The sequence below is a fragment of the Scedosporium apiospermum genome, assembly GCF_000732125.1.
Source record: "Scedosporium apiospermum strain IHEM 14462 chromosome Unknown SEQ_SAPIO_0099, whole genome shotgun sequence".
In the NCBI taxonomy this organism is placed as follows: domain Eukaryota; kingdom Fungi; phylum Ascomycota; class Sordariomycetes; order Microascales; family Microascaceae; genus Scedosporium; species Scedosporium apiospermum.
The window spans coordinates 882,606-908,321 of NW_015971800.1; the positions used below are offsets into that span (position 1 = coordinate 882,606).

At 51.1% G+C, this 25,716-nt stretch overlaps 8 protein-coding genes and 1 pseudogene across 8 annotated transcripts; 4 read left to right on the forward strand and 5 right to left on the reverse strand.

Moving 5' to 3' along the window:
* Positions 1–1,697: 1,697 nt before the first annotated feature.
* Positions 1,698–2,856, reverse strand: SAPIO_CDS5693 (Pap2 domain containing protein; the record flags this gene model as incomplete). The annotated part of the gene is made up of 2 exons (XM_016787967.1): positions 1,698–2,601; positions 2,669–2,856. The coding sequence occupies 2 exons, from the start codon at positions 2,854–2,856 to the stop codon at positions 1,698–1,700; spliced, it is 1,092 nt and encodes a 363-aa protein (XP_016642282.1).
* A 1,092-nt stretch (positions 2,857–3,948) lies between these two features.
* On the reverse strand, positions 3,949–5,820 carry SAPIO_CDS5694 (uncharacterized protein; the record flags this gene model as incomplete). The annotated part of the gene is made up of 3 exons (XM_016787968.1): positions 3,949–5,082; positions 5,145–5,678; positions 5,785–5,820. The coding sequence occupies 3 exons, from the start codon at positions 5,818–5,820 to the stop codon at positions 3,949–3,951; spliced, it is 1,704 nt and encodes a 567-aa protein (XP_016642283.1).
* A 794-nt stretch (positions 5,821–6,614) lies between these two features.
* On the forward strand, positions 6,615–7,604 carry SAPIO_CDS5695 (uncharacterized protein; the record flags this gene model as incomplete). The annotated part of the gene is made up of 2 exons (XM_016787969.1): positions 6,615–6,901; positions 6,965–7,604. 2 exons carry the CDS (start codon positions 6,615–6,617, stop codon positions 7,602–7,604), a joined length of 927 nt encoding a protein of 308 aa, XP_016642284.1.
* Positions 7,605–8,978: 1,374 nt separating this feature from the next.
* SAPIO_CDS5696 (uncharacterized protein) lies at positions 8,979–9,626 on the forward strand (the record flags this gene model as incomplete). Its single annotated transcript, XM_016787970.1, has 2 exons — positions 8,979–9,297; positions 9,367–9,626. The coding sequence occupies 2 exons, from the start codon at positions 8,979–8,981 to the stop codon at positions 9,624–9,626; spliced, it is 579 nt and encodes a 192-aa protein (XP_016642285.1).
* An 822-nt stretch (positions 9,627–10,448) lies between these two features.
* SAPIO_CDS5697 (uncharacterized protein) lies at positions 10,449–11,340 on the reverse strand (the record flags this gene model as incomplete). Its single annotated transcript, XM_016787971.1, has 3 exons — positions 10,449–10,732; positions 10,805–11,143; positions 11,286–11,340. 3 exons carry the CDS (start codon positions 11,338–11,340, stop codon positions 10,449–10,451), a joined length of 678 nt encoding a protein of 225 aa, XP_016642286.1.
* Positions 11,341–12,347: 1,007 nt separating this feature from the next.
* On the reverse strand, positions 12,348–13,040 carry SAPIO_CDS5698 (annotated as a pseudogene; the record flags this gene model as incomplete).
* Positions 13,041–14,379: 1,339 nt separating this feature from the next.
* Positions 14,380–15,624, forward strand: SAPIO_CDS5699 (Dimethyladenosine transferase; the record flags this gene model as incomplete). Its single annotated transcript, XM_016787972.1, has 2 exons — positions 14,380–14,784; positions 14,872–15,624. The coding sequence occupies 2 exons, from the start codon at positions 14,380–14,382 to the stop codon at positions 15,622–15,624; spliced, it is 1,158 nt and encodes a 385-aa protein (XP_016642287.1).
* A 3,911-nt stretch (positions 15,625–19,535) lies between these two features.
* SAPIO_CDS5700 (uncharacterized protein) lies at positions 19,536–22,475 on the forward strand (the record flags this gene model as incomplete). Its single annotated transcript, XM_016787973.1, has 6 exons — positions 19,536–20,093; positions 20,181–20,208; positions 20,258–20,415; positions 20,477–21,046; positions 21,101–21,323; positions 21,781–22,475. 6 exons carry the CDS (start codon positions 19,536–19,538, stop codon positions 22,473–22,475), a joined length of 2,232 nt encoding a protein of 743 aa, XP_016642288.1.
* A 1,568-nt stretch (positions 22,476–24,043) lies between these two features.
* SAPIO_CDS5701 (uncharacterized protein) lies at positions 24,044–25,315 on the reverse strand (the record flags this gene model as incomplete). Its single annotated transcript, XM_016787974.1, has 3 exons — positions 24,044–24,493; positions 24,570–24,771; positions 25,077–25,315. The coding sequence occupies 3 exons, from the start codon at positions 25,313–25,315 to the stop codon at positions 24,044–24,046; spliced, it is 891 nt and encodes a 296-aa protein (XP_016642289.1).
* Positions 25,316–25,716: the final 401 nt, after the last annotated feature.

Sequence of the window (25,716 nt, forward strand, 5' to 3'; positions counted from 1 at the left end):
CGGTATTTCTCTTCCTCACTCCTTCAGAACCGCCCACAGGGTTCAGCGAATTGATTGCGTAGTCCGCAGGTGCGGCACGGTATCACCATCACGACTACTCAACCGTCCAGAACCGGTATTTTGCATCGTCGAGGATTGGCGGGTGAGAAGCGCAGGATGAGAGGTGGTACCCGATCTAAGACAATATAGAGAGGCCGCCTCGCGTTCCAGGGGTTTGGAAAATGAAATGGTATCGAGGAACTGTCTATCGGATCGAGAACCTGGGCGTTAGAGCACGGGATAACGTTCGGGTGATTCTGAATAGGTGGGTTTTTATAACCTATTGAACTTTTAGTCTTTTAACCTTACCTCGTTATTCTAGCTTCGGCTAGCTCAAAATTACCTAGCACTACTACAAATCATACTAACTCGTGGCAGGGATCGGGGCTCGGAAATCTTGCCCGGGTTACAAGTTCTTGGAGAATCGCAGAGGGGGTTATGATCAACTATGATTCCAAGAACGGAAGACGACCCAAGGATCACGGGAGTCTAATAATGCGTGTTCAAGGCGGAGTATATCTACAAGCCTCTTCATCGCTATCTTCGACCCATCATATTCCCTCAGTCTTCATCTATCCCTTAGGAACTCGAAACAGATCTCATTCTTTTGCAACGCGGGTCTTGGTCGTCAGCCCTTGTGGCCCCCATCGACGTTAGCTTTTACAGAACACAGATCAACCTAATCTTAATTCTATACCTTATTTCCTTTTTAGCCCCAACCCTCCCTAAAGAGCCCTTTCCATTTGTACCATTTATGACTCCATTGAGCCAGAAAGTTTCTCGTGCGACCAGAGACTTTTCCCATCCGCCAAACAGATCACTTTCCCCTATTACTCCCCTACTTAATTTCCTACTCCCCTTAATACATTTCTATTCTATGCCCCCTCCACTATATACTATCACTCTTTGCCAAATCTATAAGGTAGAAGTGTGGATCCATTCCCGACTCTGGGATAAAACGGGAGCCAGTCTCTTACTGCACCTCCTGAGAGCTTCTCTCCCCTCAATGACCTGCTACACTGGAGCCTTCAAAATGCAGAGAATGGTAAAGATACCTCTGACTGCCAAAATCCTGCTGCCCCTGTGGCCCTACTCTAGAGACCTACTTATAGATGCTCCTTCCCAGGCTGTCACTATGTATTAGGTATTATTATATGACTTAAACTAATAAACTCCAAGTTCGCTGCCCTCGCTGCGCATTAGTGAATCCCGAGCTCTCTTTAACTCTTAAGGTAGAGATTAGCTAATATGGGCGATAGTGCTTACTACAAGTTGGATCCTAATGGAGACGTTATTTTTATTTGTAAAATCCGAACGCGTCGTTTCCAGTCTGGTCCGAAGAAGACAATTTCGATTTCTTACGCTCCAGCACTCCTTCCCTTCCTCTTTCCTACCAGTAGCTCGCACAGTCCCACCAGTGGCTCCATTGGTATCTTCCTCTGGGCAGACTCTGCTGATCTGTTATCCTATATAAATTCTTATGCGATTTCAGGCTCAAATCTTCCGTGGATCCGTGGTTGACCTCAGCATCACTGTCAACGACGAGGTGTTGGACTACTCTATGTCGTTTTGGACTTAGAATAAAGAAGCTAGGCGGTCCCAGTTCTTGTCCTGGTCGGCGAGGACTTCATCTTTAATTTACGGGCTACATAAACTAACTATAACCGCTCCCGATCAGTCGCGTAGCTGAATGAGCCCACGCCTGCCCACCATGCCTTGTCGCTGCTGCGCGGACCCCAGGCCCAGCCCGCACCCTCGCTGAGGGGCTGGTGGTAGAAACGGAAGGCGACGTACGCTGTGATGGCGCCGATGGAGAACCCGAACAGGATGTCGAACCCATGGTGCCGGAAGTCGAACCAACGCGAGGACGCAATGAAAATCGTTGCTAAGAACGGTGCGAGAGCGAAGACAAGGAGGTAGACTGGCGGCGCGGCCGCTCGTCGCCGGACTGCGGACAAACTTGCCTGATGTTGCGCGTGGGAGTCAACACCCTCATGGTGATGCAGAGCCATGCGGGACGGGAAGGCGGAGAAGGACGACTCAGTATATCCCGACGGGGCGAGGGTTGGAAACGCGATAGCGAATTTGCTCGCGATGAATAGGGAGAGGTAGATCAACCCCGCTGCGGACGACGACGCATGGCCGCTCGGGAAGCTACGGAAGCCATCTCGTAAGATGTCATCGTTGGTGCTTCTACAGATAGCCGCGGAGACGAGCTGGCCGTTGCTCGAGACGTTGGCGATGCCGCCCACAACATACTGTGCAGTATTGGCAGTGTCTGGCTGGCAGCGGGAGAGCAGGTCTGGGCGCGGCTTCCCGAGGAGGTTCTTTATGCTACTGGTGATGAACCATGCCGATGACCGTGAGAGTGCCAAGCCTAGCCAACCTATGTGTAGCTCCCAGAGCTTGCGCTTCCAGATCAGGGACTGCGGTATACCACCGGGAACGGCGGTACCTGGGATGAATACTAGTGCAATGATGAGGATGACAACGATTGGTGCAAGGGTGCTTGCAATGATGAGGATATAATTGGGAACGGTCTCATGGGGAGTATAGGGGAATCTGCAAGGAGTTAGCATTCGAATCATAGCCTAGAAAGGATTTTAGGATTTCTGGAGTTGAAGCCTACGAGATATCCTGATTTTCAAGGGAGAATGGTCGCTTGGAAGGGTCGATATTCCCTATTATAAACCCCGCGACACCAACCACGAGAATTACAATCCAGTCGAAGATATATGACGAGATAAGAGGGAAAGAAACATTCCCTTGTAAGGGCTGTCCTCGAAACGGCGAAGAGTGATCCCGATAGGCCTGCATTCTGGCGAATGTTTCGACATAGAAAAAAAAAAAAAATAGGAATGTAAGATTGAAAATGGCTTTTGAGTTTGTTTGTGGAGCAAAGGCAAAAGTGTCAACCCCCCCAACCCAAAAGACGCGCGTCCATTATCAACTATGGCGTAAGTTCCGCTACTTGTTATTTGAGGCCCCTTCCTCTATTCATCATGGCACCTTAGCTTGGGAACACGTCGGGCTAGCATTTGCAGTCCGCGCCATGGCCGGTGTCGTCTGTACCGAATCGTGAGCCGTGGGAGCTACGTGCGCCTCGACCCAGTGTTTGCCAGTATAGCAAAGGCGCTTAGTAGCATCTCTATCGTGACGAGTTCCATCGCTCTGAGTCGTGTGCCTGTGTGGTGCATGGTACAATACACTCGAGCCTCCTGCGTCGTCGCCATAGTCTCGAAACAGTTTTACGATGCCGAAATTTCCGAAGCGTGCGTTACTGTACTCTCTGAGATCTCACATTTATTCCGTCTTTTTAGAGGGTGCGGCGCGCGAGTAGGTCAATTTCGGTCAGAAGCAATACCTGCTCAGGCCTTTCATCGCGTCACTTACACTACCTGCTATAGATGGGCGAGTTGAGCCACTTCGCAGACTATTTGAAACAGTAACGTCAAAAGATGCATCCATGCCCCTGATGTGACAAAGGTGGCTAACGTGCCCCAACTGCGGTCGGCCCGTGACAGCCCGCGTCTCGCGCCCTCGAAGTGATTGTCTTGATCGATCTACTGTTGTTACCTCTAAGATTTCTTGTTGGCTTATTAGGCCGTTGAAAGAGGTGGAAGGATAATTCTGGCCGAGCGGCAGCGGTATCTAAATATTTCGCGTGAGTTTAATTATCGGTAGAATATGTTTAGTTACTCGTTCAAAGCAGGTATCCTGGCCTCGTTTCATTTCCCGCCTTTGTTATGCTTGTCGTTGCCATCCTTGGCCAAGTAATGCCTAATAACAGATATATTTGTGAAGAAGTCTCTGCACAATTAGCTTTCTTCTCCATAATAGAATAAGCGACTCCCTTCACATTATTAGACGCTCCGATGAGTGATAAGAATGCCTTAGGCACGCATTACTTCAATAATCGTAACTCGTAAACATATCCCAATCTTGATTAAGATCCAAGAAGAAATCAGACCAGGAGCCAACCATATCATTCTCTACCGCCTCATTGAAATTCAGACTGGCTGCTGACAATATATTGGGCACATCGTAGCCAGCGTATTCAAAGGAGGCGGCGGTACTCCTTAGGCCGGCAGTTGATTCCTCCGTAGGTTCTATTGATGTCTGATTTGGAGTGGTTTGCAGCACCGGTCCAAGAGATATGTTGTGGGAACGGCTCTCATCCACAGCGGGCGTATTGGTGGGACCATCCGCCCTCCTAGTGATCCGCCCGAAATATGGAATAAAAATATCCTTCAACTGACACCCATCAGACTGAGGGTATTGGGAATGCAAGAGCGCCTTGAGCGTTTGGCAGCATTGAGCCGCCATGTTACACCCGCTAGATTGAACCTCCCGCTTGAAACTTGCGTTTGTGGCGGAGATTAGATTCCAATCACTGTCGTACCTTAAGGGGTCAGTGAGAGCGCCATTACCAAAGAGACAAAGCGCCAGGATCACCGCTGCCGTTAGCCCCACAAAGTCGCTTGTCTTGCACTCGAACAGGGGAGCCCCGGGAGCAATCTCCGTCCGTAGGAGGAGGAACCGCTCAAGCATCGCACGGGCTGAAGTCATGGCGATGCCCTGGGACACAGCGCTCTTGTTTGAAGATGGCCCAGATGACGCGATGAAGGGGAGGTGGAGATAGCTTCTGACATGAAAGTAGTAGAATTGTTGGAGAATCCGTTCTCTTAAGCTATCGAGTTCGCTCGGCGACTGAGGTAGGGTGGAGGGTATGCGCCACCACTCCTCGGGAAGAGAAGACGCAATCTCCTCCATCTCCTCGTCAATCATGAGGCTCTGGGCGAAGGATTTCTCTCTCGGGACAATATTACGCTGTATAATCTTCCCAGCGAGCATCGCACAGCGAAGCGTGAAATAATGTTCTGCCGGCATCGAATTTTCAGCCGAACCGCCTAACAGTGCTTCATAGTAGGTATCACTGAAGCCATGCGGAAGCCCAAGGAGTAGACTGGTAAAGCGGTCGCCATGGTATATGCTCCACCAGACCCTCTGGATGGTCTCATCGTTATTTTCGTAATAGTACCCCTAGGTGGCGATGGTTTCGTCAGCACTAAAGTGGGGAGGAGAAAGACGACAGAGATATTTACCAAAAGCTGGGCCACCGTCAACCCCCGCCGCCAAGTAAGCCAAGCGCGGCGCGGCTGGCCAATGTCGGTATAAGACTTCGCCAGCAGGACCAAGCACTCCATGCCTTCCACCGTAGCGAAGTAGGCGAAGTTGGAAATTACCAACCTTTCTACTAAGGCATAGAGATCCCCGCCATTGTTAAGGCATCGCGCGTAGGCTACTACGAGGAGGCCTATCTCCGCGGGCTTTTGGCTCGTGTAGTTCTTGGTCGCAAATGAGATTAGGTCTTCTACTGGCGAGCGACTGATAGCACGTGTCTTTTGACGGAAGCTATTCCACCAGAATCCCTTGATTCTGAACGTAGTCAATAGTGCATCAAAGTCCGGGAGAGTCCGACGGAGCCTTTCGCAGACTGCTCTGGGACTGGCATCCTCATTATTGATGAGAGGAGAGGTGGTCGGTTCATGTTGTGTCGTCGTGGATGTGGAAGGGGTCTGGATCTGCGAAAGTCCCCCGGAGCGTCCATCCTCGCGACTCGGTGCTGGTAGTAGTGACTAATCTCAAGTGTTAAGAGAGGACATCTTAGAAAGGCGGCTGAAACTGTACCGGAGATGCGTTTAATGCGGACACCAGTGGTATTTTGAATTCTGTCCCTCCTACAGTTTGAACATCTGTAGAAAGTTCACTAATCCGCATTAGCCGGGTCGGTTTCAATTCATATTCACTAACTAGTCTCCGGTTATCCCACAGTCTAGACTTACATCAAATGTGGCTCCGAAGCCGAGAAGTGGCTTTCCTCCGTGTTGGACGCGGAGTTCGTTGAAGAGCTCGCCCGCGGACCAACGCCAACGGCGGGCAGATCTCGTTGGTCAATGCAGGGCGAACCACGACCCAAACAGGGCGTACAGATAGACTCCGATTCAGCAAAAATGCACCGTATCTTTCGCCGCCTACCTGTTCATTCGAGGATACGTCAACGGGTTTGCCCTGAATGAATGGGGGAGCCTTCCCCAGTCCACACCATCAGCTGCACTCAAGTGGAGAAGCTCACATTCGGCACAACTCCGAGTTCCTTTTCTCATCTTCCTGCGTGCGTGCAACATCTTTGATTGTCCTGGCGTTTTCGGAATGGCGCATTACAGGGAGACGGACGAGGGGGTAAATTGTCTCGCTTGAGACAGATGAGAGGTGGTGAGACGGACCATGGGCAGGCATTCGTCCGGCACCTGGACTGATTCGTCCGCGTCACGTGACGTCAACCGCTAGTGTTGGTCCGTCGCTCGGCCGAACACTCCATTGATGATTCACGGAAGGCTCAATCGACCTCAAGATCAAGATTAGAAGCAACTGAGATGATGCAGATTTTTGCAAGGTGGAAGGAAGTATAAAGCCAAAACGATTTTCGCCATGGATTGCAACTTCCAATCTCCACATCTGCAGATCATTCATCCACCAGAAGCAATATTTTCAATATCGAACTTTTAACAACCATGGCCCCTCTTATCTGGCTCATTACTGGCAGCACCTCGGGGATTGGTGCGGCTCTTGTTGACCACATCGTCTCCCGTGGAGACAAAGTCATCGCTTCAGGGCGTCGAGTAGAAGAACGCATCGGCAATCTCAAATCTGAGAACGTTGCCCTTCTAGAGTTGGACATTACCGCCGACAGCTCAACGATAAAGGCCCAGATCGGGAGAGCCTGGGAAACCTTTGGGCACATCGATGTCGTGGTGAATAACGCCGGGATGTCCTCTATGAAGAGTGCCGAGGAGGCTGAGTAAGGAGCCATCTTCTCTTGTACACCATCCACTCTTCACCAGCGCTAACTAACAACCACTAGTGATGAATACGTCAACAACATGTTCCAAGTCAACCTGTTTGGACACATGCGCGTGACCCGCGCCGTCCTCCCCCTCCTCCGATCTCAAGGCCACGGATGCATCGCGTTTACATCCTCAAGCACAGCGTGGACTTCTCAGCCGTTCCTCTCCCACTACGCAGCGTCCAAGGCCGCCTTGAGTGCATATGTCGAAGCCTTGCACAAGGAAATCCGACCATTGAATCTCCGCTGTGTCGCGTTCGAATGCGGAGGGTTCCCGACTCATCTCGGCCAGCCACGCAGTGAGGGAGAGGCAGGATTCGGGAATAACGGGCCATCCATCCAGGGCTATGAGCCTCTGTTCAACAATTTGGTCGGACATTACGTTGCAAATCCCATGGCGCACATGCCTGGCGATTTGGCAAAAGCATCGGCGAGAATGGTGGACATTATCAAAAGAGAGGGTGTAGCGGCCGGCCGATCGTGGGCGGTGCGGGTTGCCCTAGGGTCCGATGGAATGGGCTCCGCACGTCAGAAGTGCGAGGAAATGCTGAAGCTGCTCGATCAATGGGAGGATGTTTCGGTGAGCACTGATAGAGACGGCCAAGAGGCGGTGGCGACCAAGGAAATGTTTGAGTTTACGACGATTATCGAGAAGTAGGGGAGGGAAGGAACTCGATATTTCTTATTACTACTACATTTTTTCTCTTCTCTCGGCTCTCTTTTGATATTTCGGTTGCTATCGCCTTAGTTATTCTTTCATTTGTATTTTCATAATTTTCGACCTTTCTTATTCATGCGATGGCTTGGCTTGCCCACGATGCTGGCTTCCCCTCTGTCAGATTGAAACGCGCTCATAATTGCAGATGCGATTTCATCAACTTAATTTTTAAATTACCGCTTATTTTAGCTCAAGAGTTTGATTGATTCGCCATTGTGTAGACGGGTACTCCTTCCGTTGCTCTCTGACCGAGCCGGAGCCGAGCCGCAACCCACGTGCGGTGTCGGTTCCGAAGCTTGGATTGGAGTGATCATAAGAAGCATTTCCGGGTGCAGCTGGGATTTGCTCTTCCCTATTTGTAATCCTCAATCTTCTCTGCTCAAATCTGGAGAGTGTGCCGAGCCACAGCCTGGCTTTAATTCCGTGAGGCGCCTCGTGATCAAGTCAACGACCTGCAGTTCTTGAGCAATATCGGAAATGTTTACCGATCCGAGTTACGAAAGTTCCCCCCGATGCGCCCGAGAAATGTCAAGTTCGAGCGGCAGATCCAATGATTTGATGTGACCGTGGCGCCTCAAACAGCCGCTCGCACAGCAGTCCGTTTAGAGTTTAGGCTGCCGCATGCAGTTCCAGGGCCGTCACGATAACAAGCCTGCAGGACAGTTAGACTTAAATTTAGTGGCTGTGCGGGGCTGGAATATTGATTGATGCTGTCGATCCTTCCATTTCCTTCTTTAAGACGCTATGTAGACCAGGGGCATACCAGCTTTCCAAGCCATCGTCTCTTGAAGCGGGGATTTCTGGAAGATTGTCCACCCGATGTCAACATTAGCGGGCATGCGACTCGTGGGAAGAGAAGCCTCAGGGGCTGAGTTATTTTAAGTAACAAAAACGGACGGACCCGAACCCGAAGAAAGTGTGGGTGACCCGGCCTTGACCGCTTCAAGAATCACAAAATTGAAGTCCTATCACCTCAGCCGCACATTAGGTCCCGCTGTTGCTGTACCTCTCATCTAGTTCCCACCCATGCTCCGCCACCAAGATACCCGAGACCATTATCCTACCTAATCGTAAATGCATCCATAGTAGTCCTTGATTCAATACTTGAGCAGGCTACAAATATCGGCCTGCTCCATTCCACAAGTCCGCGATGGCTTCTCTAGCCCGCATCATTCTTTTCTCGCCTTTCGCTTTAGCCGTCTAATGGTTTTAATTTCTCATAAGATCAAACCAAGGTCTTCCTCTTCTCCTTTTTTTTTTCACTCAGTCCAATAATAACCCCAAAGTCCTCATTTCATCATCAGCCCTTACACAATGGAGTGGCTCCAACCCGCCCCGCAGCCCATCGGCCTCTTCGACACATTTACGGCCCGCCAAACTGAAGTCCTAGTCATTGATGAAAAGCTTCTCTCCCTCTCCGGCGATAGCTTCGACATCCGTCTCGCCAATGGCATGCCCTTGCTGAAAGTCAAGGGGAGCGTGCTGTCTCTCAGCGGTCGCAAGGACGTGACCGACATGCTGGGAAACCACATGTTCACCATCTCGAAGAAAATCCTTAGTCTTCATGCGACTTTTGCTGTCACAAATGGCACGGGGCAGTTGATTATGGAGGTGAAGAATAGCTTAGTTCAACGTAGGACTATCCTCTTTCGGAATACGTGCCTGCTCTGTTCCACTAACCACCCCTTTTGCACCAATACAGTCATCGGCTCGAAAGCGACCATCACGTTCACTTCGCGAACAGGAAAGTACGAGACCCTCGTCATGAGGGGAAATTGGCGGTCCTCCAAGGCCGACATCGTCGACGAGGCCACAGGACTCGTGGTCGCCCGGATCAAGCGTGACCGAACCGCCAAGCACTACCTGATGGGAGCCCAGACTTACACTGTCACCATTGCTCCTGGCGTTGACATGGCGCTCGTGGCAGCCATGTGTATTTGCCTGGATGAGAAAAATGAATAGGATCGCGAAAGCAATCAAAGGTAGTCGGCGTCTTTTGTTTAGGTTATGGGTGTCATTGTTTGAGGAGCTTGGGAGGAGTGTTTCTAAATGGCGATACTGGAGTCTTAGACATGTATATACCATTTTCACTACGAGTTAATATGATACGAAATGAATCTATGAAAGGTCAAAACTCTCAATTCACACAGGAAGAATCCCTGTCTGGTCATACAATGTTAACGCGATTGGATGGTGTTGCATAATAACTAGTAAGGCAGACTGATTCAGATTCTCCACCGCCGGGCTGCCAGTATTGATGCAAGCGTGATCGCATTGAGCCAAGTGTAACCGCAAAGGGTCGTTGAATCTGCGAACAGCTTGGACAACCCCAATGCTTGAACCACGCTAGTATCGGTGCTGTTTTGGTTTAATCGAGTTTCACCAGTGATTAGGAAATCTTTCAGAGAGGACTAATAGGACTTTGTCGCTGGGTGTGGCTGGCGTCCAGCCGCACACAGGCCTCAGAAACTGAGTCAAGGAGCTAGAGAGCCGGTCCGAACCGTGACACGACCTGCATGCTCCGCCACTTCAAAGGCAACGAAATATGAAGAGCGGCTGGAGAGGACCTCAGGAATCAAGATCGTGGCGTCGTCTTGGGCAATGGCATCATAACGTACAAGTGGAATCAATTTCTTCGTTACGTCAGATGTTCTCGAAATTAATCAATGCTCATTCAATCTCTTCCGTTAATGTTCGTACTATCCGAGAATGCTGCCTTACTAAAATCTAATAATCCCGCATGATTCCCAAGTTCCATCCCCAAAAGAGAAAACGGAGGTACGCTCAGCACTTGAACACAGCAGGACCAGGGTTCTGGTACGACGTCGGCACGGGGTAGTTAATGTTGATCTGGATGCCCGGGTCTGAAGCCTTGTATGCACCAGGGAAGGCGACTTTGTTGGGCGGGTCAGTGCTGCCTCCGCCGGTGATGGTGAGTTGGGCGCACGAAATGTAGAACTGGGCACCGCCGGGGGATTGGGCGGCGTGGAGGCCGATGTGCTCGGCACGAAGGAGATAGTCTCCCGGAGCGATGCAAGCGGGGATCGTGACGGGGAAGTTAGACTTGCCTGCATTGGGAGATTAGTAAACGAGATGAGATCAAATGGCCTCGGCGCGCCTGTTAAAGATGCATGTCATACCGTTGCTCGGCCACGTCAACTGTCCACCAAAGTTGGGTTGCTCGTGGTAGATCTTGAACCATACATCGCCGGCACCATCAAAGGTATCGATAGTCTGGCCCTCAGGTACCTTGGCGAGGTAGAAAGCCATGGGGCCAGGGTGGTAGACGTTAGGGAGGGCGTTGTAGGTGATTTGGGAGCCGGCGGCGACAGTGAAGGTCGCCTTTGAAGGCTCTTCACGGGACTGGAAGCAGCGCATCTGCTCGGAGGTGACACTGCCTACGAAACCATTGCTTTGCCAGTTGTCTGCTCTGCGGACGTATTGCCAGTCGCCCGTGGACTGGATCGAGGGAAAGGTGTCTGGTTGATTTAGTTTCTGTTAGTAACTGGCGCTTTGAGCAGAGCAAGAAATCATCAATCTGAAAAATCGTCCGGGGCGAGGTCGATTGATTCGCGAGAATCCATATCTAGCTATGATGATCGGGCAAATTGCGAGACGTACAGTGGGCGCTGACCCCGAGAACCAGCGTCAGGGTGGTGAGAATCTGGGTGAGCATCGTGACTGAGTTCTCTAATCGATAGTCTCGTACAGATGCTGGCCTTCGATGAACCACTCTCCGCCGTCCTTATCGATGGATGCGTCAAACTTCAAAGGCAAATGTTGAAAAAATCTCGAGATGGCCAGGTTAGCAGAATTTTTGCAATCTTTTGATCCCTCTTCCACGGAATCCCCCTATCTTTATATTAAGCCACTATCCTGCCCCAAACAGGTTCTCTTTACTCGTCATCATCCCCGGAATCACGGCTCACGACGCTCTGTTCCCAATTAACAAGCCGCCATAAATGAGACCCGCCCACGGTAATGAGCGCGTTGAACCAAGCCGGGCCAAGGCCCTCCCATCTCTCGAAATGTGCTCACAGTGACCTACCAGGCTCCGGCTAAAAGGGCGCGGGGAGCCAGTCGGGTGCTGGCATGGATATGGGCTCCAATCTATACATTGATTGCGGGACCCACGAGATCCCGCTCACGTGTGGCCGGTTTTGCTTGGGGCCGGGATTTTTTCTCTGGTAATTGTGGCTCTTAATGCCGGGGGCGTGCATGAGATAATGTTATGGACGGTGGTGTTTTGTGGGAGGTGGGAAGGGATGGCTGATTTTTTGAAGGGCTTGGCCTATGCTTGGTATCGGATTAAGGAGTGCCTTGTTTTCTGCGGATCTGACTGACTTGGGCGTTGAGATTTGGGTTGAAAGAAACGGCAGCTTGCCAATTTCTGCGCATCAATGAATGAAGTTTGGACAAGGTGAATGGGTTTGGAATCTTGGATCCCAGGTCGTGATTCGTGAAGGGTGCACCATTAGCAAATTAATGTTGACAAAAATCAATTCTGAATGCTTCTAGCTCCATGAGGATTGCAGTTTGGAACCTCGGCGGCCTTGCGGGCCTGTTCATTGGATTTCAAGTGAAGAGCAATAAATTGAATCTTGCGAAATGTAACTTCTATGGCATGCAGATCTAGAACGCAACCTTTAAATGCACCATCCCCAACTCCCCTATACTGTCCCATCACGTATTGCTCCTTCCCAACACTCTCCTCCACCTACTGACCGTCCGCCTCTTCTTCTTCTTCTTTCTCCACTTAAACTTAGCCAAGAAAGACCTAAACCTCCTCTTCTTCTCCGGCGGCTTATGGAACAATGGCAGCAAGGGCGTCGTCTCATCCGGCGTAGAATCCTTCTTCGCCTTCTTCTTCTGCTTCTTCAGGAGTTTCTTCTTCCTCTTGGCCGATAATCTCCTTCGTGGACCCATACACATGGCAAAAATAGAAAGAAACAAGAGGTAGGTCTGGACTAAGCTCCACAGGATACTGTTGAAGACTGCCCACCCGCCCGAATTGTACCAAGCAATAAGCCGGCAATGCGGGTCTTCAGACGCGTCTTCGGTCGGATGTAAGCGTTTACCCCAGGATGATGCAAGCGCGGCGAATACGGCGACTTGGATTGCTAGGCTCTCGATGCTCAGGGCACCGCGGGAACGGAGCCAAAGCGTCATGTGCGACTGGGCAAAGAACGAGAGTAGAATTGCGGCGGTGGCACATGGGTTGAGGACCATGAAGTGCCAGTCGAGGAACGCCGAGGTTAATTGTGCTTGCTTGATGGGATCGCGGTAAAAGTCTCGACAGAAGATTTGAAAGATGAATGCGCCCAGGGATACCGAAAACCAGGTAAGATAGACGAGGATGGCGGATGCTTTGGCCATGGCAGAGGATCCGGGGTAGCGCACAGAAAGGAATAGTCTACCTCTTGAATATTAGTTTACGACTTCACATCCACGACATATCTACACTCATTAAGAAGGGAACATAGGAAGCTCACAATCCGGATGTGCCGAACCATATGGTACCCATCTGCGCTAAATCTAGCCACCCCTGAACCGACGACAAACTATTTGCGCCGTCTCCTGGGAAATCATAATCATCCGGTATTTTCATCACCGAGAGCACCAAGAGCAACGCGAACTGCTCTGTGGAGGCGATGGTCGTAAAGACCAGATGCCATATCGAGATCCCTGTCGCATCATCTCGTCTGCGTATCCTTCGATATTGTGGTACGTAGGATGCTATCGAGGCGACTAATAGTAGTCTACTCGAAGTCAGTATTCGCCCTGCAGCGACGATGACAAGAGCTGGACTAATCACTAACGTGCTCATCTGAGCGACATGGCGCTCGGGGTTGACGGACCCGTCCATGACAGCAAATCCATGAGCTTCAAGGAAATGCCTTCGATAAAAATTCAGCTTAATTTTCTACACAACTACACCCTGATCGTAGGTTTTCAACTCTAATATATCCATTCTTGAAGCTGCACATGTGTGGTGCTCGCCTTAAAACACGGGGTCAGGCGGGCTCATCTTCCCTCACGTTCTCGTGATGCGCCACTAGATGTTGACTGAGCCTTGGAGGCCATAGAATTCAGAACGCCAACCTCCACATGTGACGGACAATAAAGGCATGATGCAGTCGCAAGGAAGAACCATTAGGTTTCTTTGCCTGTCATTTGCACCGTCAAAATAATTTCACCTACCATTCCCGAGCCCTCACAGTCAAGCGAACAAGACATCAAATATGATAACTACCTTCCACATCGTTGAAAAGTGAAGTCTAAAAACACAAATGCGGCTGCTGCTCGTGACTGCAAGGACCTGACCAAAACTCACCAAGAATCACGTGATAAAGTCTCTGTCAGAGCCAGCTTACCAAAGCCGCAAGCTTGACTTTAGCCCCTCCCCCACCAACCTTCGATGTTGTGGGAACAAACGTTGTTGACCAGGAAAGGAATTTCCTGGTGGAACTAGGAAAAACGGTGCCCTACTTGGTGTGAGGTTCGGCAGCTCAGGCCAGCTGGCGGCAGCCAGCCGGGCCGCCAACAGATGTTTCCACGCAGACAATTTTCAGCGTTGGAGGGCAAAAAACCTGCTGCCACCGCCCTCCCGCCCTTCACCGCCTAAATTTTTGCCTCGACCTCCACGATCCATACTTCACCTCCCAAGTCCGGCGACACGACAACTCCCTCCCAAACCGGAACCTTCAAAATAGCCATGGCGAAAGCACAGCGCTCGAAGCGCAACTCGTCTGCCGCTTCGCCCTACCAGAAACCCGCGGCGACCCGGGCGCCCATCTTCAAATTCAACACCAACATCGGCCAGCACATTCTTAAGAACGCCGCCATCGCAGATGCCATCGTCGCCAAGGCAAACATACAACCCGTCGAGACGGTCCTCGAAATCGGTCCCGGTACCGGCGTTCTGACGACGAGGATATTAGATCATGCCAAGAGCGTGATTGCTGTAGAACTTGACCCCAGGATGGCTGCCGAGCTGTCTTGTGTGGTGCAGGGGACGCCGAAGCAACAAAAGTTGCAGATCGTGCTCGGCGACTTTATCAAGCTTGAGTCGTCTGAGTTGAAGCCGTTCGATGTCTGTATCAGTAATACGCCCTATCAGGTACGGACAGACTCCCTCTTAATACCCCTCTACGTCGGGTATTACTAGGAATCCTATAATTCTTACTAACTTCTACTTTCCTCCCAGATTTCCTCGCCGCTCGTGTTCAAACTCCTCTCCATGCCTAAGCCCCCTCGAGTCAGCATTCTTATGGTTCAGCGAGAATTCGCCCTTCGATTGATTGCTCGCCCCGGCGACTCCCTCTACTCCCGACTCTCCGTCAACGCCCAATTCTTCTCCAAGGTTTCGCACGTCATGAAAGTCAGCAAGAAGAATTTCACTCCTCCTCCACAAGTCGAGTCTAGCGTCGTTAGGATAGAGCCGAGGACGGACCGTCCTAACATCAGCTGGGACGAGTGGGACGGCATGTTGCGCGTCTGCTTCATGAGGAAGAACAAGACGTTGAGGGCGACGTGGACTGGTAACAAGGTGAAGGCCATGGTGGAGCAAAACTGGATCACGTGGGCGTGCATCAATACGGAGCAAATTCCCGAGCGGGATTGGAAGATTTTGAGAGGAGAGGAGACGGCGGACGATCAGGCAATGGACGACGCGGCGGATGAGGATGATGAGATGGGGGAGGCCAGTGGTGATGAGGACATGATGGATGAAGATGGCCCTAGCAAGAAGCTCGCCAAGGTTAACACTAGCAAGGGCGGGAACATCACCTTGGGTCTTACCCAAATCCCCCGGGCTCTGGTTTCCCAACTGATTTCTATAAAGATCCGTCGTGTGCTCGAGTCGACGAAGCTGGGCGGTCAGCGTGCTGCCAAGTGCGATGAAACTGACTTTTTGCATCTCTTGAGCGCGTTCAACGACGAAGGGTTGCACTTTGCTTAGTGTCAGGAACAGTGTGATCTTCTGGCAAGTCTTGGCGTGAAGGGATTTTGGGTTAGGCCTTGGAGTTTTGGCGTTTGCATGGTGGGAGAAAAATAAAAGTGTGTGCATAATGATGAGTTAATGAAGAATATAGCCGTTGTCCTACAATCTTGAAGATATCCTCTACCTGTAGTGTGTTTCGGACTCGAAGCAACTTTGTTCGAGGATATCCGGACTACAGTACAGCATTTTGTACGCGGTTTTCGAGCAGACTAGCATGTCGGGTAGGTATTAGAAAATTAGAAACCAAGTGGATATGCAACGTCTGTCGCAACATCAAGGGACGGGTGAAATCACATGACACATGCGCTGACCTACAGAGGACAGGCTCCTGGTCGCAGCTTGTAGTTTAACTGCTCAGCGAGCAAGATATCCCGCCACAATACAACTCTACGGTTTTATACGGACCCGTGGGTAGCCATGTTCAATACCATGTAAATCACACGGGAACGAACACGCAGAATTGTCGTATTGATCCATCGCCCTGTCTCCAGCATTCTACATTTCCTCCGATGTCTCCACACTTTCCATCCCATAGATCATCCATACCTGCTATTTCCCTTTTCTCCTCCCGTTAATATGGATACAGATGACCGTTCGTCGCTTTTCCATATCCGCTCCACGTCGACGTTGGTCGCCCCCTCCAGAGCCGGGCAAGCCATCGGTACCATATAGGATACGGTTTTCGTTCGCGGCCCGTCCTGTAAGACCACCGCCTCCCTTTCTTGGACGGCACGCTGGAGTTCCTACGGGGGACTTCTCCAAGTTCATTGGCGCGTTTCGGTTACTGGGTGACGACTACCTGAAAACGACGCTGGTCGATTTTTGTTACCGGGCCGCGGAAAATCCTTTGCCCTGTGAGTCGGCGGGAAGGCTAGCTAATTTCCAGGTAACTGGGGAACTTACTGTAGGGGACGGTACTGGAAGAGGGCGCGGGTCGCAGGTGGTGGTTTGCACGCGACGAGATTTCATGGACGGGGAACCTCTGGTGGCCAAAGTATATGATCCACTTTATTACCCTTTCGAGGACGAGGACTTCCGCGGCTTTCCCAACGACGTCGTCGCAAGGGCCGAGCATGACTTTGCTCTCGAATCCGCTGCATATGCTCAGCTCGATAAAAGACTCAGGGGTAGTCTTGTTCCTAAATTCCACGGCTCTTGGATCATCGACATCCCCCTTAGAGACACGTTTAGGCCTGTTGGGTTTGTGCTCTTAGAACAAGTCAACGGCGTGCCATTGGACGCCTTGATCCGGCATCTTACACCCCAGAAGAGCGTCTTCGCGTACTCTCCCTCTGCCTTGAAGCAGATGTGGAGTTATTTTTCTACGGCGTCTCACACCAAGACATGGCGCCACGCAACATCATCTGCTCAACGCCGGACTTTAAAGCACCAGATTTTTCCATTCGAGTCATCGACTTCAATGCCGCTTCCGTGCTGCCCATTTTGGGGAAGAGGGCGCCGTGTGAGTACGAGCAGCTACCACGATCACCGCTGGATAGATATCGACGATCCTGGCCAGTTGATTTGACTGAGTGGATTCCCGAGGGGTGGGGGGAACGGGAGTGGAAGATGTGGTTGCAAGACACATGGGGAGGGACATCGAGATATCGGCCGGTGAGGGAAAATCTAGATTAACTCGTGGAGTTATGCACAATACGGTCTGAAAAGCTAAATAAATACTCATAAGAAATCTCACACGACCAATTTCCAGCTTGTCTATCATTCTCGGCGGGTAGTTCAATCGGGATACAGCATCGATCGCTGTTTCCCGTCCTCACCCACGAATCTTAGTGGGCCATGCGTTGTGGTAGGAGCACTTGTGAATCAGGTGGCAATGGCCATTGCAATACCAGTATTGATCTCACATTGCCTTGCCGAATAGTTGCACATGCCATCTTGGTTAAACTAGCTAGTAACGCACTTTCCATGGGTGTGACGGTGTGACTCGAGCTGCGAATCCCCAAGTACAAGACCCGTGGGATCTGCTTCATGGGCAGGCGATTTTTTCCTCCCCTCAACTCCTTCCTCACCGAACTCTTGCGCAGATGGCACTCTTCAACAACCCCAGCACCATCTTCTCCATTTATTTTGTTCCACCTTCATCACAATTCCCCATCCTCTCTAGGTTCATAAGCCATGACCAGAGATCTTTCTCTACTCCTCCATTCCTTCAAATTATACCAATTACAAGCAACCTCCTTTCACCGACTTTTTCTAATCGAGGCAAAGCCCTCATTCTGCGATGAGAGGAAGTCAGTGTTATCGACCATTCTAGCACAGTCCGTGACCGAGCCCCTAGCAAATTGTATCCTGCCGTCGATTGGTGTCAGGATTGACCCACTTACGGCTGAGCTATCTGGCAGCAAAAGATGATTCAAGTATCGCGGCCATCGGCGGCGCTTGGCTGTAAGTGGCCTTATATGGCCGCTGCGCCCAGCTTTTCTCATAGTTGGCGAGCTTTTCGTCAAGTCCACCAGCGCCCGAGCCAGGTATTGGGAGGATCTCAAAGATCCTCATGATATCCATCAGCATACCCAGTGCGCCCGAGAGATTGACTAATTCCGCGAGGCGCTCCACAGTTCATTGGCCGACGTCAAGTACGTCGTTCTTGACGTGGATGGTAATGGAAGTCTCAGCACAGTTTCTGAGGGACCGACCACTTTCTTCATTGATAATGGTCTACTTGGAGATCTCCCCGAGGATTTAGAAACGACATTTGACAAGACGACGAGCTCCATTTACACCCAATTTGGACTGGAGCTTATCGACAAGCAAGGTTCTCTCTTCATATACGATCAAAGGCAATGGTCATTTCCATATTGAGATTGGCAAAAAAGAGGCCCGAAACGTGTTGTTTCCGCTGTCAAAGCATAAATCAATAACCGGCTCGCGAGTTTCAGCCCGGAAACCCCCCCGGGCCTTTCGACATCTGCTTCGATATGATGGGGCCTCGGTTAACGCGGGACGAGGTCCATGGACCAGTCGAAGAGAGTGACAAACCAGAATCGACCCGACCAACTATACAAGATAAGGTATGTTCGATCCTCGAATCCTTTTTGCCGATACAGATGCGAGCTTGAATGGCCTGAAACAGATTATGCCGACTGGCTCTTCTCCCAATTGTAATGAAGATTCAATTACAGTCTCCGTTGGCCATGGCTTGAATGAATCACGTTGGTCGACCCTTGTGTACCTAGATGGATTTGAGTACGATCTTATCGTTCAGTTTACATCGAGCATAACATCCTTGAGGGGCTCGCCTTCGAGCGCCTTCAGCTGACCGGGTTCCCTAATCAAGGATGACTACTGAGATAGATACCGCCACGACCTATGATGGCCTCGTTAGCAATTCCTCTCTGAATACACAACACTGGCTTCCCGATCGACCTTCACCTTCAAGGAAGAGGTGGACTACTATCGAGCCCGCATGCGAACTATTACAAAGCAAGGTTGCTTAAATTACGAAAGGCCATTTGCACTAAGAAACTGCAACCATGACGAAATTTCTTCAAAAACATTCGTCAATTCAACTAAACGTATGAGCTGTATTCCGAGGATGTATCAGGCCACTGACGGCATTACCGTAGTTATTCCTGGTCTGTTGGTGGTCTGAACGAGCACCCTGCTGGCACGCTGGTCGCGGCATGGCTAGTCGATTCTTGGACTGGTCTGCTTCAAACCCCTGCTTTTGAAAAATTTTGGTGATTGCAGTGGGCCAGACTTGAGGAAGGAATTACTGGTTTCGGACTGTTCGGTAACGCCACGTGATAAGTTGGCGTTCCCCCCTCCTCCAGCAACCAATACGTAACCCAAATGCTTTCGTCAGAGAGTCCTTGGGATATCGAGATGCAACTCTATCAACCGCCGCAATGGGAAGCAAACATGACAGGCAAGTAGAGGCTCTGGGCGGTCCGGTCGACGTGATTGCTACCCAGCCAATTCCGACCCCGGCTCCCACAGCAACATCTGAACATGGCCGAGGACACATAGAGTCGAGTGATAGTAGCAATCCATTGGAATCCATTCCTTCCCGCCTTACGTGGCGACTGTACGTCTCGCATTTCCTGTCGACCTGGAACTCGAGGCTCTTCGAGTTCGCCGCGGTGCTCTTCCTTGCTTCCATATATCCCGATACCCTTTTGCCCATGTCTGTTTATGCCCTCGTGCGAAGTGCCGCAGCTATCGTCTTTGCCCAGGCAGTCGGATCCTGGATCGACAGCGGTAACCGACTCACTGTCGTCCGAGTCTCCATTTTAGGACAGCGCATTGCTGTCGTCCTCAGTTGCGGGATTTTCTGGGCACTGGAACTGAGAAAAACTCGCTTGGAAAAGGGAGTCAAGGATGGATTGTTCGCCGCCGTCGTATTGTTGGCGTGCGTGGAGAAGTTGTGCGCAGTAATGAATCTCGTCTCCGTTGAGCGAGACTGGGTGAGATATCAACTTTCACGTGTCTCATAGAGAGAGACAGCGGACAACACATTAATACGAGGCGAGGACAGGTTGTGGTTATCACAGAAGGCCATGAAGAAGCCCGAAGAAGCAGGTTTGCCCCAACGAATCTCTCATACGCAGTATCTGACTTGATATTGCAGCCCTAAATGCCCGTATCCGACGCATAGATCTGCTCTGCAAGCTTGTTGGCCCGCTAGTCATCTCGTCGATCGCAATTGCTTCAACCCTTGCGGCTATCTGGACAACTCTTGGAATGAATTTAGCAGCGGTAGTGGCGGAATATGTGTGCATTGCAGCTGTAGGTCTCCCTATTAGACGTCTTCTAGCCTGGGAGTAACGGTGCAAGCTGACGAGTCTAGGTGTATAATATGGTGCCGGATCTGCGTCGAACGCCACGCCCTGATGAGCCAAATGCGGGAGAAGACCCGTCAGGCCTTTTGGCTCCGGATGCAGAGCCTCTAGCTCGAAAGCCATGGTCTGAGCGATTGAAGTCGACGGCCCACAGTATCTTCCCCCTCTCGTCGCTGCCGTTCTACTTCGGCCATACCGCCTTTTTGCCTTCGTTCTCACTTGCCCTTCTGTACCTCACAGTGCTATCTTTCTCGGGTCAGATGATCACGTTCCTCATCTCAGTCGGGTATAGTTCTGCGCACGTCGGCATTGCTCGAACAGTTAGCACGATCTTTGAACTTAGTGCTACGTGGATTGCACCACGCCTCATGGCTCGTATCGGTGTAGTTAGGGGCGGCATCTGGAGCCTTTCTTGGCAAATGATCTGGCTAGCTGCGAGCGTCAGCTGGTTCATGGCCGATGTTCATCGAGAGGGGGCCAATCTAATCGTAGCCTCGACAGTGCTTGCTGCCGGTGTGGCCGTCAGCCGTGTGGGACTCTGGGGGTTCGATTTATGCGCGCAGAACATTGTTCAAGACGTAAGGTTATCCCAAGTTCCGCGAATGGGTTCCTGGTCACTGACATACGCTTAGGAGGTCGAGCCCGGCCATCGGGGTGCATTTTCAACAGTCGAAGCCGCTTTCCAAAACCTCTTCGAGCTAGTTTCTTACGGAACGACGATCGTTTTTTCGCGTCCGGACCAGTTTCAGTGGCCTGTTGTCATCAGCGTAGGCGCGGTATATCTAGCTGGAGGCTTGTATACTTATTTTGTGCGCCAGAGACGTGGTCATCTGCTCCATGCTCCGCCCTGCATCTGTACAAAGGCCAGAAATGGTTGACCGAAACAAAGACCGGCTGGACACTAGCTGTAGTGGGATGGGGAATCACAACGCAGTCTTTTCCAGAGGGTTAAGTGAGCCAAGAATTGGCAGGAGATTGGCCCCATAGCGCACCGTTCCTTCCAACTGTCTCTCAACGCGTTCGACGCGTTTCTTTGTTCGCTCCAGATATGAATCGTGGGGCATGACTTCTCAAGAGCAGTGGAAATCTTCTGAAGCCTCACAGTAGAAATAAGAATTCTTTCTCGAAATCTCTGCCTCTGCTTCTCGTCGCAGCGACATCTTTCAAGGCATCGACCACGAGTCCCCAACACACTTGCCGAGTGATTCGCATACTTCGTAGTCCCTTCCATTGTCGACACTTATTAGGTACGTTCCCGCTACCCATTCTTGTCACTTCGATTGCTGATTCGCAGGCTAAATCGTTCTTCAAGCGACCGTTACCCCTAAAGTCTTTGCGATGCCGCAAGCCCGATCCCACAATCCTTCCGTGCACTGGCCTCGAACCGGCCTCATCTGGCCCACGGGCAATACGACGAAGGTTATCCGCCCCATTGGCGAGAATAGGCGCTGGCGCGATGCCATTTTCCGTGCTCTCGACAGCCAGGAGGGCGAAATCCGCACCAAAGCATTTGTCGACAAGTGCTTCACCGATCTCGTCATTCAAGCCAAGGCCCTAATTCCACGACTCGAGGAGATCAGTGTCATCGACTATTTTGACGAAGTCCGACAACGCGTCCCTTGGGCTACTGGACTGCATCCTGTTATCCTTGGCGCGCTTTTCGTTGAGCTCACCCGCGCCCGGGCGCAGTGGTGGGCCAATCCGAAAGCCCCCCACGACGTCAACCAGCATTCCCCTTGCGCCCGCGAAGTGGACGGTTTTCGCGAGGCTCTATACAACTCTCTTTCGCACATTAAATACGTCGTGCTAGACCTTGACGATAACGGGAATCTTGACCAGGTTTCCGAGGGCCCAATCGCGTTTTTTATTGACAGCGGCCTCCTCGGGGACCTTCCTCAGAATCAGACCATTAAGTCGGAGCTCGAGAACGGTGTTCACCGCCTCACAATTAGCGGAAATCAGGGCTTGGAGGAAGATGAGGATAAAGTCATCGAGATCCACGTCTAGCTCAAGAAGCGGATTGCATTCAATTACTTTAAAAAAGCTATAACATATCAAGTAGAGAGAAGACAGTTCCAGTAAACTATTATAAAAGAAGGCGTTATTTCTCCAGTGTCGTTAAAAAAGCCGATTAACTTTTTAATCCCTTATAATCATTTCCTTTACTCCTCGAAAAAAATAATAATTAAATCAAAATACGAAAAAAAAAAAAAAAAAAAAAAAAAAAAAAAAGACTCCGTCCTCACCCCCCACCCCCCACCTCTTATTTTTACCTTACTCCTACCTTAGGTCTCTAGAGGGCTAGGTTCCTGATTAGCCAATTGTATGAGAGGAGAACCTCTCAAGGCATCACCCTAGCCAGGAGTTTTATTTTGACCTTGGTGGAGGGTTCGGGAGCCGGTGGCCAACTTCCACTTGACTCTATTCGGTGCCTGTGTTTTTGCACAAGGCGGGAATCGAACTGGCGGAGAGGGGGGAGGGGACCAGTTCTTTTCTAACCATCGTGGTTACCGAATGTGCCAAGTTTCCGCTTGTTTCTTGGGAGGAGGGGGGCTTGTTACTTCATATAACACATAAACGGCTGCTTGCCGTTGTGTGAGTTTCTCCTTCCTCGGTTTTCGAGAAATTTTCGACGTTCGCAAGTGTGGGGAGCTCCTTCCTCGACGAGATCTGGCAGAGTGTGTCCAGCTGAACATGGGTTTGTGGGCACCGAGCAGGAAACAGACAGCCTCGATGCCGTAGGCGTTACTGTTGAGTCCCAGAAGAAGACCCCTAGGCATACGCCTGGCTGTCACGCATAACCCTTGGCAAGTTGAAGTGTATTCCCCTAGCGATAAACCAGAAGAGTCAAGCACCAGAGCCATCTCGGCTCCCAAATCGGGATGAATGCCGTCCCGGCTTTCCCGCATACAATGAGCAAGCAGAACTTCAGGGATTGAATCACGCCAAATCCTCAACATCAATAGTGTGCCTGGTCAGTGGTAACCAACGGACGTCAGCTCATGCTTTGATGTTGGAATGGAGGTCTGACCGAATAGCCCCGACTCACCAAGCGACTCAACTGATTTATTCGCTGACCCTGTCAGGTCATCATTGAAAATACTTTAAATAGTTATTGCCCATTTATTCAGTAATTAATTGGTTGTCCGCTCAATGTTATTGCGCTGTATCAACGTCGTTGAATGTGGGTCCGCAAGGATGCAACTAAATCAATAGGGGGATTCCAAGAGCCAGTCTCGTGTGAGGTGAGACAGGGCTGCATTCGAGAAGCTCATTTGGTCGGACATTATTATGCCGATCCTTACAATTCCTTGGCAGGGAAATCCCTCGACGCCTACGGGGTTTACACGTTTGGCGGCAAGAAGCTTGAGGAGTTTCACCAACGCGAGCAGAGACTAGGTACGAATGTCAAGTGCATCCCTGTAAGATGAGATGAATCTGGATACTTGGGCCCCGGTGCCGACGGAGAGCAATCGTATTCTAAGGGCGATGGGTGGGCGTTGGGGTCTTCACTATCTGGAAACCAGACGTGTACGTGGTCGGCTATCTGCTACATTGATGCATGTTTGGCGCTTCTATACCTTCGCGCCCCCGTCTCTCAGCCGATTACGCACAAACTCCCGGATATCGTCATCCTCCAATTCATCCACGTCAACTGCCCTGCCATATTTCGAAACTTCCTCCATGTCCTCATCGATTAAAGCGTCCTTTCCCGTAAAGAGCTCCCACACAGAAATTGCCAAGGCGTAATTGTCGTCGCCGACAGTGGGTGGCCCGTAGTCGGGAAAACCGCGGCTTGGGGCCACGTAGCGCTCGCTGACAAAACCTTCCCAGCCCTCGGCCTCCTCGTCGGCGATCAGCCGAGCAGAGTCAAAATCGCACAGCCGGAGCTTACCGTCGCGGCACCGCAGAAAGTTGGCAGGCTTGATGTCGCCGTGGACAAGGCCGATTTCGCTGCTGTGGAGGCGCTCGACCAGACTGACCATCTCTTCCTGGATAGCCTTGCGCTTTTCGGCCGGCACGAGCTTGAAAATCGAATGGTGTTGCAAGCTCCATGACGAGTCCCGACGGGACCAAGACGCCGGCTACCTCGCGCATGACACGGCTCAGGGGGGCAACGGAGCAGTCACCGGCCGCCTTCATGAGGTCGACCTCTCGCTGGCTGACGTGCACTTTGTATGCGAAGCCTCTGGGACATTTGTACACGTAGCCGCTACTCCCCAGGCCAAGGACCTCGAGGTTCTCGGGAAGCAATTTGTTTTGGGAAGGCGGGGTCTTGGCAAGCCCGGAGATGTGGATGGATCTTCGCTCTGTTCTTGGCTTGCAGGTCTACTTCCCTCGACAACGGCCGGAACTGGATCACTTTCTGCATCCTGAAAGAAGCCAGACTCGTCAACCGGGCCCAATGCCGTTGTGCCCCGTGATCCGTCGAGGATCAAAGCAGGTGCCTGCTTGACTCCGTGTTCATTTCTTCTGGGTGGGAGCCTTGGGTCCTCACTCTGTCGCTGGTTTGAAGGCCTGTCATCAACAGCTGGGCTTGAGCCATTTCTTGCGTTTCCTAAGAAGAAACCGGATTCGTTGGCCGGGCCAGGGGTCGTCGCGCCATACGATCTATCGAGGATGGGTCCCTGTTGCTGCCCGACTGTCGCCGTTTCATTATTCCTCGACAGGAGGGGGCTTGCGTTTTCGTTCTGTCGCTGGCTTGCGGGCCTGGCTGTATCGAAGGCGACCGTGCCTGGGTCGTTTTTCTCGTCCTGCAAGAAGAAAACAAACTCATCCACTGCGCCGCGGGGTGTCATGCCTCGTATTCCATCGAGGCATAAGCGCGGATTCCGGGTGATCTCCATCGTTGCGCTCTTTCTTGATTGAGATTTTAGGGTTAGGTAAGACTTGGTGGATCAGGAATAAAAGAGCTAAGTCTTTTGAAAGCAGTCTGCGGTGTTCCCCCAAACCCTGTTGTCTTGGATAGTCTTATTGCTGATGAGATAGATTACCTCGAGATTGATGGTATGTTCTTTGGGATTACACCCAGTTACTCTTTGTGAGTGCTAGCATTATTAATGAAATTTGGTTCCCCCCCTATGTTAGGTAAATTTTATCTGGGCACAGTTGTTAGTTCTCTGGACAAAGAGGGATATGACTCTGCCAGGTCATCATTCACAATACTGTAAATAGTTATTGCCCATTTATTCGGCAATTAATTGGTTGTCCGCTCAATGTTATTGCAGTTGTATCAATGTCGTTGAAT